Genomic DNA, 12,805 nt, shown 5'->3' with positions numbered 1-12,805 from the left:
TTGTCGATTTAGGCAGCTAACTAAGTCGTACTAACTGAAGCTAACAGTTTCCACTGCCGCTCTGAACATTGTGCTTCACATTTGGCTGCGTCTATTTCACGTTTCTTTTTTTTTTTTTTTTGCCAAAAAGCTGGAAGAAGCAAAAAGGGTGACTGGTTGGGTTTTTTTTTTTTTTTTTTTTTAAAGGAATACTTTGACATTTTGGGTAACATGCTTATTCACTTTCTTGCCAAGAGTTAGATGAAAACATCAATATCACTCTCATATCTGTTGGTTAATATGAAGCTGGAGCCTAGGACCAGATGTGTATGGGAAAACCTTTATAATAAGCAACATTGATACAGAAACACAGATCCAAATTATGGATGAAATTTAAAAAAACATATCTATTTCATGTCTAAAACTGATCCAATAAACCATTTCTGTCTTCACACTCCTCACAGTTTATGTCACTGTCAACACAATCTGAGTGGAGTTAGCAGCTAAAGCTATTTCGGGACCCTAGCTCCCTCCTGGTTGAAAGCAAACTTGAAGCCATGTACAGTTTCTTTTACAAGGACATGTGACTGTGTGCAACATGAATGAAAGTCCCAAAATCCAGAAGGATAACACTGACCCAGGAACTGAGGTACACAATACCCAGTCTGCTGCATTTCACCATGGTACCCAAAATGTCAAACTCCTCCTTTAAGTGTAAACTGAATATGATGCCACATGAAACACATGTTCTCGCTGTTTAGTTTGCCTGCTTAAAATCAAATGTATCTCTACTGTACAGCTTTCTGTGAACATCCAATTGTGACAGGTGTGTCGTGTGTGTGTGTATGCTGTGTAGATGGGTGTCTAAACATTGAAAAACCTTACACAAAGCACAAGGTAAATGAACTGTTAAAACCCATTTTCTAATCATATTCAATCCTTAAGAGGAGGTTTCAGTGGCGGCTGTTTCTCCCTTAATCCAGTTCACAGCCAGAATATTACTGCATGAACTATAATGACAATCTACACTACTGCCTGCCTCATAAGTGCATTATTGTTGTACAACATTTAGTGTTTCATACCTCAAAAGAAAAAGCTCTCTGCTGCCTTAAAGAGGAAATACACCCCTAAAACAATGTACACATGCTTCTCCTATGATCTTGGTTTGCTTTAAAAGGATCACTCCACAGATTTTACACATGAAGTTCAGTACTGGTGCTGATCCGTTAAGGACTAGTAGTCAGGATATCTCAGTCTTTGTTGTCTTTGATTTTGACCACTGCAGGCAATTTTAAATGACAAGAGCACCTCATTTAAATAAATAGTGAATTTATAAACTAGAAACTAGACGAAACCACAAGCTAGAAATGTTCTCCATGCAACTTTAAAGACTTATGTTCTTGTCAGTAAAAGTGGAGTTCAAATGTTCTTCCACTGTTGAAATAATGAGGGGCTTTTCCTTGTCCGTAAGAGCTGGCAGAGAAGTTTTGTTTTCTTTGCATATTTTCTCATTCATTTAATTACTTAATTACATATTTTTGTTGAAAACCGATTCTTAATGCACCCCAGATTTTTTTCCTACCACAGGAAAGATGTGGAAGTGCTCCATGTCCAAATGTTGCTTCAGAGAGACACGCTAAGAAGATAATGGAGGGAATCTTGGAAAGTGGTCAATTTTATGGACTAGATATCTTTTTTTTTATCTGCACTCAACAATATAACAGTTACTGTCCATTGATATTAGAATGATTGATCAAAAAGTTGCACCAAATTCATACCGAGGTAATTTCCTGATTCGTACCTGCTATAAACAAAATATTCTAGAGCTTATTTCAATGTGAAAACAGCACAAACTTATGAAAAGCGCAGGGGTAGCATCCAACTCTTCTTCACATCAGGAAGGGTTGGTCTACTGGATTATTTAAGATCATAGGAGGGGATGCAGTATGTTTCAGGGTGTATTTACCTCTTGACGTACCACCTTCACACAATTAAGGCACCTTTTAAACCCCTGAGGGGTCAATGGGTTCTTCTAATAAGAAGAGAAGCAACAATAACAACATGGAACACAAAACTGGACCGAAACGAACCAATAACATGAAGTCAGTCAACAAAACAAAAAGGAAAATAAAAACATGAAGGAATGTCTATGGGTAAGGTACAAACACCAGAAGTGCCCAGTTAAGTTTCTTCTCATCTCATGCTTTAGCTTTTTTTTACAGCAACACCATGTGCCACACTGCCCTGTTGTCATCAAAGGATCTCCGTGGAAACATTGTAGCTGTATCTTGAAGCACCTTGATTGGCTAAGAAGGTCCCCCCCCCCCCGACCTCATCAGGCTTTGTGAGAGTGTTTGAGTAGATATGTGTGTAACAGAAGTCAGTATCCGACATTGAGCTTGTTCTTGTTGAGCTCTCTCTCCAGGTTTCCTATCAGAGTGTCGATGCTCTCCTGCAGGTCTCTCAGGTTGACCCTGTTGCTTAGCACTGGGCTGATATCCTGGATCTTCATGTAAGCCTGGTAGGTGTGCTCCTTGGGCAGCCGTGGGGGCAAGATGTGGTCACACACCCTTTCCTCCTCCTCCTCCTCCTCCTCCTCCTGCTCTTCTTCCTCCAACAACTGCCTGTTGCCTGAATCGTCACTCTCTTCTTGTTTCTCTTCTTCCTCCTCCTCATCATCCTCATCCTCCTCCTCTTTCTCTACCTGCTTTTCACTCTCTTTCACCACCTCTTCTCTCAGAGTTTGCTCCTGCTCAGTGAGATCAGACACTTTACCCTCCTCTGTACCCTCAGGCTTCTCCTGCCTCTCCTCAGATGCCTCTGTATCCTCGGAGGGCACGTCATCATAGTCCGCCTCCTCTTTGCTGGGAGGCAGCAGCATTTCACAAGGGAAGTAACTTTCTCCGCAACCACTCCAATCACCGGCGTAGCGGTTGCTAGGGCTGTCCAGGCGTCCTGGTTTGGGCCGCAGAACACCCACCATCTCCGCTTCACTGAGGTTCAGCACCTGGGGGCGCTCTTTTCTACGTCTTATAGGAGCTGACAGCAGGTCCGAGGAGGCCGCAGGGGTCGGAGAAGAAGACTGAGCATTTGGGTCTATAACTGAAGCAGCAGAAAGGAAAAGAGACAAAAGAAAGATACAGTTAATCAAGTGTAAATAAGTTATTTATACTACAATTCTTAAAGGGTCAGTTCACGCAAATTGCAACACACAAACTGTACTGGTATTGAGCCATGCAAGAATAAAAAATACAAATTTTTGACCCAAGTTTTGAGATATCAGTCTCTGAGATGTTGCTACTTTAGTACAATAAAACCTTCAGAAGATGTAACAGCAAGATTTCTTACACAAATACATACAGTTGTCATGGGGACTATTTCTTCAGTAAAAGTAAGTGTCCCTAGGTAACATGGGCAGGATGTGGGATGTCTAGAAAGACACACAACTGTTGTTGTGAGTGTCAACTTGAAATATCAAACAACATACAAACCAAAAATATCTGCAGAGTTATATAGCATTAGGGGTAAATGACAAAGTATGTTTTCTGTGTAACTTGCGTGAACCAATCCTTTAAAAGGTGATGCTAAATTCCTTTTGTGGTAACTTCATGAGACATTTAAAAACATGCTTTGACATCAGTGAGTCTTTTTATGTAACTTAACTGATTCCTTCCATTAAAAAAAAAAGCCACAGGACTTATCTGAACTTGAATGAACCTCTATCTGTCAGCAGGAAGTTCATCAAGTTGCCCTGATATGTGAAACACATCCTGCCAAAGTAACCAATATACTGTGTGAACATGCCATGCCATGCTCAAAGTCAGATAAACACATGCTGAAGTCACACCACTGCACTCTGTGACCTTGATGCCATCGGTTTTTTTTTTTTTGCACTGTTTGTTATCAACTGTTGACTGAACCAAACTTAAAAATTAACTAAACCCGAAACCCTGTTTGGACATTTTTTTGAAAAGATCATCTGACTGCGCTACAAAAAAAAAAGTGAACAGTGAGCACTCCAACACAACCAGCACAGTCCGGTTACCTGTCTCTGTCTCTGTGTACCTACACTTGTTGACACCGCTAGCTCTCCCTTACTGGATCGGAAAGGGGAAAAAAACAGTTAGGGCTACAAATCATGTATAATAATAGGTACAATATAAAAGAAAAATGACTTCTGATTTTCTTTCTTGGGTGTGTGATAATTCCAGCCATATCTTAAAATAAAAAATGATGATAAATTATGACTGCTGTCTGTTTGACACCAGTACATTCATCAGGGATGGCTGTTGCTGATACGGTATTTATGATCAGCGCTTGCATGCCCCTGCAACTATCCTGAGGCTAAAAACTCAGGCAATTATCATGTAGAACAAACAAAAATTATCCTTCGTTAAGAGACAGCATGTTATTTAATTTCAGACATGATTCACTGATGACATGATTTAATTTATTAGCTGTCAGCACAGAAAAATGACAACAAAAATATTGCACCTAGTGTTACTGTGACAAAAAGGCAAAGTGTAACTTGTGTAATGATTCTCAGAGGGTACTTTGAACGCAGCACTACTGGTAGATTTTTAAGCACACAAGCACAATAGAGCGCTCCAATCATCTTGTCACACAAACACCACAGCTTACATTGAGAATATGTATTTGCACACACACAATACTTCCTCATCCACGCATATATTCTCATGCTCTCTCACACATCCTGTAAATACTGTCAGTGTTTTTCATTTTTTCTTTTTTTTTTGTTGCTGACGGTCAGACGTCCTCAAAGACATGCACATTTGAGGTCTGAGCAACAATGTCGTGGAGGGTTGGGTGTATGCGTGAGAGGCGTGAAGAGGCGGCTGAAAATATCCCATAATGATGATTGTGAAATGTTAGGGTGAAGCTTCAGGAGCTAAGGGCCAAGGTTAAGCCTGGAATGCCTTTAATTACGGTCCAGGCATCCTACGCTATGTGCTGGAAAAGAGGGTGAAATGTAGATGTTACTGAGGGTGTAAAAAAAACCCTGAGTGACATCTCCATTTTGCCCCCCCTTTCCCAGAACATGGGTACATTTCAAATTTGATGTCAAAGAATAAAGATATACTTTTTTTTAAGCCAAGTGGAGAGACTATCACTGGTAAAAACACAACGAACTCGAAATGACATTTACAGGTGAGTCATTCCAAAATTCATGCAAAGGTAAGCACACTTAAATATTATTTTTAAGATATTATTTCATCAGTCGTTCTGAGTGTGTGTTTTTGCTAAATTTGTAACACAACACCAGCTAAGAGAAACCACCACCATCCTGTACTTATCAGAGAAGTGAATGACTCAGAGCTGCTCATCTTTGATCGTTAGTTAAAAGATTGATTGACACGTTAAAGATGATAAGAGTAAAACTTTCACTGTCCTCAAATCCAAAAAAAATGTAATGTTAAACTCTTGTTGGTGTTAACTTAATGAGAGTGTTAATGTTAAGGCATAAGATGGGAGAAAGGAGCAGTGATGTAGTATGGAGACAACCTGAAGCTGTGTGGGTGTGTACGAGTGACGAAGGAGGCTCTTATTCAACCTCACAGATACAGAAGATCCCACGATGACAATAATGAGCCAGAGTGCAAATAAAACTAGTGAATCCCAGCAGATTATTTCAACAGCTTCTTCTAAGTGCTAAAGAAAAATATACCAAGGAGGAGGAGGGCATAGCAACAAGGATTGGGCACACGGGATTACTGCTCACTGAAGATGAGGTCTTTGTAGAGTATATTTAATTATTCAGGGAAGGTAGGTCTAATGCTTATTAGTTTTATCATGTTATGGTCTTAGATAGCAAGGCCATATTCTTGTTACTTCTATTGGAGACTTGATTTCAAACTGTAATACTACTCCATAATAAACAAATAAATAGATGTTTTCTAATATTCAGTCTATAATGAATGTGTATAACATCTGTGTATAAGAAACATTTTAAATAATTCATTATGAACTTGAACTACACATGTTAAAAATCTTATGATATTTAGTCAACTCAAAGTAAAACAATTCAGCTGACTAACATATAACTTAGCCATTTTAGTCAAAAGATGATGACCACACTATGACCCTGGACTGAAAGCTATGTCAAGTTTAAACCAGATTATTACAGACACTAACTGGTAGTCAGGTGCGATCAGCTACTGAGAAGACTACAACACAGAAAAATGCATCTCTGCACATTGTATTTATCTTGTGAAATTTTAACTGTACTCCACACTCGGCTAACTGCAATTATGGGATTCAAAAATGCTGATCTATTTAGCTGCTGCACTTAGCCTAAGTCTCTCTCTGTGTTTCTTCCACAGCTGATGTGAAGGAGGGTGAAGGGGACTCGACTCCAGCGGTTAACAGAATAGGTTCAATGTGGGAGTTGGAGGATGCAGTTAAATTTAGAGGCTAGACCAGACACAGAGTCAGTTCTTCTTCAGACATCAATCAGCATTTTTGGTTAAAAGCTTCAGGTTAAAGGGAAGAACGCTTTGAATTTGTCAGGGATGAAGTCTGTCCAACAAGGTGTTAGGAAGACCTGGATTGTTTTGAAAACAGATATCAGTCTGAAAAACAGCTTTCTTTGAATTAAGATCAGTTGTCCTTGTCTTGGAGAGATGATTAACCTCAAATAACCCACATGAAAGATATGCTTTGTAACTATTGTAAAAATTATTTGGACTAATAAAAGTGTTTCATGTCTTTTTAATCTGCGTACACTCATTAGTTTGATAGATTTTAGGATGATTTTCTACAATGTCTGAGATCTCAAGTACACTACAGCAGCTGCTGAATGGTTCATGCATTAGTGAAAGATGGGGTTAACAGAAATGTTAAAAATGTAACACCTAAGGTAAAAAAAATATATCAAATTAGTGGCTATGACCAACACAGATTTTACACCGCCCGCAGATCCTTTTCATCAGTCTCGGCTCCCTCCTGAGTAATCTTTGGGTTCCTGCATATCTCACACAGAGCTGCAGCTGGCAGACAACAGCTGGGCAGGCAGACAGATGACCTGTGCTGAGAGAAGCTAGTACTGGGTATCTGTCCTTGGCTGGTGATTTATCTTAAGATGGGGAGCCACGCCTCGAAAGTTTGGTTTACATTGGGGCTTACTGGCTTGGCTCTGATTGGCTTAGTCTGCCATGATGAAGCACTCTGTGGAGAGTTTCATCTTTGAGGGGCCAACAGATGGTGGCCAATAGCTATCAAATGTTGTTTTGCCAGTGGTGGATAACCTCAACGATCAAAGCAGCCAGGCCCTCTAACAGTCCTTTGTAGAGCTCAACCACAGAGCTGGCAGCGATTTGTATGCGACCCTCAGGCAGAAGGCTGGTATATATATATAGATATATATATATATATATTTATAGATATATATGAGGGCATATCACTATACATAACCTGAATGTAAATAAGATTGGATTTCAAGCCAAAATACTTGCAGAACTGTATTTAAAATGGTGTATTCAGTAATTGAAAGAAATCCACAGAGCAAGCAATTACCTGGCCAGAGCTGCAGCAGGTAGTGCAGGACTTCAATGTGCTTTTTGAAGTGCAGTGCGCTGGCCAGTTCCTCAGAGTCGATGAAGACTCGGTTGGTGTGGCACGACGCCTCCTGACGCTGGCTGAGCAAAACCGGGCCGAAACACACCGCCAGGTTCTGACACGTCATCTTGTTCACTTCCTGGTAGGACGCCACCAACTTCAGGTGGTCAAGAAGCTTCCGCAGTGTCATCTGATATATGCACACACACACACACACACACACACACACACACACACACACACACACACACACACACACACACACACAGACACGGACAAATAAGAAGTTGTCAACAAGCTATTTAAGTTGTAAAATAAAACTACACTAGTTCTTATGAGAATGAAGAAAACATTTCACTTGTTGAAAATTAGACATAATCTTCATAGAGCAATGGAAAATAGGGACTGTCTGCCTGGAGGCCTTCAAATTATTATTCCAAGTGGGAAACTGGGCACGGTTTCTCAAAAACACAAGACTCCAAGTTAGCTACTGTCATTACAGCATGTTAATATGCTATATATATTCAACAGTATGTGTTTGACATTTCACACATTCACAGTAGTTTGACTTTTAGTATTCTAGTCTTTTAGTCTCATAAATGTGATTCACTGTCACTCCCATTACAGCTGCAACATACTGCCATTATCACTTGTATTTTCACTACAGCTAGATTCATTATATTGGTAACGTCACTTACTGTATGTCAGCCAATAAATAACAAGAAACTGCACTACACAAATGAACAAATATATTTACATATGTGTTATTTGTGCACTGTAAAATCTATTTTTTTAAAACCTGAAAATATTTAAATGAGGATGAAAAGAAAAGAAAATCATACCATGCAGGCTTGTGAAGTGTACACTAACAGTAATATCAACCAAAGTGCAAGCCTACATAACAGAGGTTAAACAGTAGTAATCTGTGACATTATCATCACAGCCATCATTATCTATTCCACAACTATCCCTTTCAAAACCACGTCTTGTCACAATATCTTAGCAGCATGATCACAGTGAGAGGCTGTTCAGTGCATCTTCCTCACCCTCTCCACCTCTGGCAGGATTTCCAGCAGGCTGACGGTGTGCTCTGAGTCGGCCTGGTCGTTCTCGCAGCCCCCTGCTCCGATACGCAAAGGCCTCACAGCCATAGACTCCAACACTGCCTCATACAGATGCTTGGTGATCAAAGGGTAGGGCAGCTCTCGTAGGTAGTCCTTCAATACCCCTGAAGAGAGAAGAAATAGAGGATGAGACAAAACTACAATGAGCTGAGTGTCAAAACAGTACATGGACGTACATGTAGAGTCAGTTAATAATCCTATAAAGCAGTTTAATGCATCGTAGTGGAGAGTTATTCCATTTTCCCGCACTTGAACTTAGAATAACCTCTTATCCTCTACACAGGCAGCTTTAATACTTGACTAATCTCTAACAATATATCATTATCAAGTGTTGTCACTGACATCAACAGCTTTTCTTTCCCCTCCCTTTGAAATGTAGCGCAGTCCCTTGGCTGCAAATTGAAGTTTCATTGTTTCCAGGGGTGATCCAGTGGCGTCTGCTGAGATGCCTGATTGGAGTCGGGTGTGACTCTGCAGTCAGAAGTGTTGTGTGGGGGGTTGGGGGTGGTCCTGGTGTCAATGACTGCGTGTTTGCACCTGTGACTTCAGCCTCTCGCAGTTCAGACAAAAGCTACAAGAAAACATGAAACCCACGCTGCCTGTCTCCACTAAGCCCCTGAAATATTGCTGCCATGTCTTTTCATCAAAGGCAATAGGAGGAGGAAAAAAAAGAGTAAATACAGGAATATTAAAAAAAAAAAAAAAAAAGCTTCCTGGCAGTGTGACAGCTCTTTGTGGTTAGTGTCTGTTCTCTTTCTCCTACTGCATGAAGCTGGATCAGTTTTCAGAGAGGGCTGGGGTGGGAGTGGTGGTGGTGGGGGGGGTTATACTCCAGAGTGATACATGCTGAAGGTTCGTCGATGAAAACTAACAAGATGAATCACTTTATAATTCACTGGTGTCACTCTCAGTAAAATGATCAAATGACCTGCGAACAAAGCGTGTTGTTCATCAAACTGTTCAGCAATGCAGAGAATGTGATCAGCTGCTTGCTGCTTTCACCGAATGTAACTGATCTTAAGTTTGTTCAAAAAGTAAAAGGTTTGATCACTGACTTGACATCTGCCAATTAACAACAGGAATGGGGCAAAAAATTAAAGGATGCCCTGAAGCAATGTCAAAAAGTGAGCTTGTACAATACCACAACACTCAAACTCACTCAAACTTAAAAATACTCTTCTCAACATTATTAATCCAACCTCACTGAATCCGTATATGGCTGATGCTCAACTGCCGACAGTTCAAATCATGTTGCTTCTGGATGACTTCGTCGAGGAATTATCGCGCTGCTGATTGTTACATAAAGTTGTTTTTCAGTCACATATCTTATCAGCAGCTGGCCTCAAACACACACTAGAAGTAAGAATAAGAAATCTCCTGCCTTGAACCATGGCGAAAAAGGTTTATTTTCCTCTGAGATGCCAGAGATCATTGCTTTTCTACACCGACTACTTGTTCTGACATGTTCATCATATGATGTCTTGGCTCCGTTGGCTTCTGTCCTTTCGAGCGATGTTTTATTGTCTGTTCATTTCTGCTCTTACGTTGTCACATATAGCCATATACAATATTGAGCGTGTCTCGTGTTAATTGTGAATTCTGTTCTTGTAGTTGCTGAGCTTATATTTTGTTGTTTAGCATATACGCATTATGATGTTTTCATGCTACTGATTTATATAGTCGTGTTCCTCTGGAGCCATTAAAGTCTTTATCTGTCTATGTTCACATGTAAACAGTCTTTGATGTGTAAAATCGGTGTGGTTCCCCTTTAAGCTTAATTATCATCTGCATATCTACGTAACATAACATTCCCGAAGAACAGACAGACTCCAACAGCATGACAGTATGTGATTTAGACATGAGTATGGTAATAATTATCTGCTCCATAGCTGACATGCCTGTTTAGATGTATCCATCTTACTGGATAATACTATATTAAAGGTACCTTGTAAGGGAAGGGTGTCAGAAAACTGTCAGAGGATGACTACAGGGAAAATCACTGTGTAACACTATAGTGAAACAAATTAGTGTTATAAAGAATAACTGTACATTTTTGGCATAAAAATAGCAAGAAAGGCAAGTGTATCTTTGTGAATGACCATTGCGTGTTTGTGGTAACTCCCACAGTAGTGATACCATCTTTCGGGCGTCTGAAACAGACTCTGATTAGGATGCTGAAAACAGAAGCTCCTACTTTATCTGTTCCACATCGCTAGATTCCCTCACTCACCCAATGTGTTTTCTGCTTTGCCTCCTCTCTTCTATTTACAGCAAACTACAATATGATTCATTGTAAATCCACCGACATCCCCTTAGGCTGAGTACTGAGAACGGAGGGCACAACTTAATACGCTCACTCTTTAATCCCAGTAAGTCCCTGCTCCGCTCTTTAAGGGAGCCTGAGGCTTAACACATTTCAGTCTGCTCCTGAAGGGCATTTTGGGTCCATCACCTGTTAATATTGATAAAAATAAAGTGGACAAAAAACAAATGCTTGACATTGAAACCTAAAACATCAGATGTGTGATGACATTCAAATTTCCAGGCATTCTTTCCAACAAATAGGCGTGCGTAAGATCCTTTGAATATAGGATTAGACAGTGAAAGTAGGATCTAAATACGTTCATTGTAACACCTCAAAGTCTCAGATTAGCACTGGGTTCAGTATCTGCTCACTCAGAACACAAACCAGACGTCAACACTCATCATTACAGTGATGTACTGTAAACATATTCAGCATTACATTTAAAGAGCAAATCCTGCATTATTCACAATACCAAGAAATATTTTATATCAATTACAAGAACTGCTAATTACATGAACGCTTGCCATCATTTAAACAAGTCTCTGTATTTCTCCACTCAATCTACTTTCTTTTAATAAACATTTCCATCAGGGATGCAAAAAATATATAGGAACAGCTGTGACTTATTTACATAAAATAGTTTCTTTGTCAATGTCATGACGTTACCTTATATAACCTGACTAAGACTCTAAAGTCATGCTGGCTACTCTGTGAGGAGACAATGTGCTAATGGGCTCAAGATAAGCAGGGGTAATGTTTGCCATGTACACTGTTCTAGTTCAGTGTGTTAGCATGCTAACATTTTCTAAACAGCACTACACACAAAGTACAACTCAGGTTAATGGGAGAGTCATTTGTTTAAAAAGTTGAAACAAAGCATTAAAAGATCGCCTAAGTGAATACTATTCATCCTGAGTGGAGCAGAACTTTGTGCATCAAGTATTATGTCAATCAATCCAACATCTACTGAAACATTTTACTCAAAACCACAAATATGAACCTCATGAGGATCAATCACAAAAATCATTAGGATTCATTCTCTGGGGAACATGAATGATTTTTCATTGAGATATTTCAGTCCAGACCAAATTAGTAGACCGACTGACATTACCATTCCTTGTGCCACAATGCTTACATGGCTAAAAATGATCTTAATGGAGGTCCACATAGTGACATTTATGGATTTTAAAAATAAGAGGGAAAAGAGAGTACCATCATAATCAGTACAACTGACAAAAAGTTGGATCAGTACACCTCTAATTTCCAGAGAACTCAAAATACATCATAATCAGTCAAAGGTGATTAGCATCTTATAAGGATTTCATTTAAATGTATCCAATTCCCTTTGCATTTAGTTTTTCTTATTGATTTGTTTACATTGTCTATAGTACACTTGTTTTTTTTGTATTGCACTGTTTCATATAAAAGGACATTAAGGGACAAACACTGAGAATTAGACTATGAATGCTATCATTTGTGGCATTAGACTGTTGGACTGTTGTTCCATGCTGTGTATCTGTCGTTAAATGAATAAAACAAAGGGATAAATAATGTACTGTGTCAAAATATGTGGTTTGTCACTGCTCCCCATCTTCACACAAAAAAAAACTGTTTTCCAGCTTTTGAAGCCCCATCAGAGCTCTTTCCTCTGAACTCAACACGAGATTCAACACGCCTGACACCATTGCGCGCACACACACACACGGGCGCACACACACACACAACACACACACACACACATTGCATTCCTGAGGCAGTTAGTGATGGTTCTGAAGAAAAACAACATGCCCAAAGAACTACATTGGCGTACTGTGTCAGCCCT

At 39.7% G+C, this 12,805-nt stretch overlaps 1 protein-coding gene across 1 annotated transcript in view; it reads right to left on the bottom strand.

The window, feature by feature from the left end:
• Nucleotides 1–101: 101 nt before the first annotated feature.
• Nucleotides 102–12,805, bottom strand: part of syde2 (synapse defective 1, Rho GTPase, homolog 2 (C. elegans)) — a 47,933-nt gene continuing 35,229 nt past the window's right edge. Inside the window, exons 6-8 of the mRNA XM_053323188.1 lie at nt 8,601–8,782; nt 7,513–7,744; nt 102–3,081 (exon numbers count right to left, since the gene is read on the bottom strand). Coding sequence (XP_053179163.1) covers nt 2,360–3,081; nt 7,513–7,744; nt 8,601–8,782 — 1,136 coding nt within the window. The 3' untranslated portion in view covers nt 102–2,359. The remainder of the gene's footprint in view (nt 3,082–7,512; nt 7,745–8,600; nt 8,783–12,805) is intronic.

The sequence above is a fragment of the Scomber japonicus genome, chromosome 7, assembly GCF_027409825.1.
Source record: "Scomber japonicus isolate fScoJap1 chromosome 7, fScoJap1.pri, whole genome shotgun sequence".
Classification (NCBI taxonomy): Eukaryota; Metazoa; Chordata; class Actinopteri; order Scombriformes; family Scombridae; genus Scomber; species Scomber japonicus.
The sequence above is the reverse complement of the archived record's forward strand: the minus strand, read 5'-3'. Positions and strand labels throughout refer to the sequence as shown.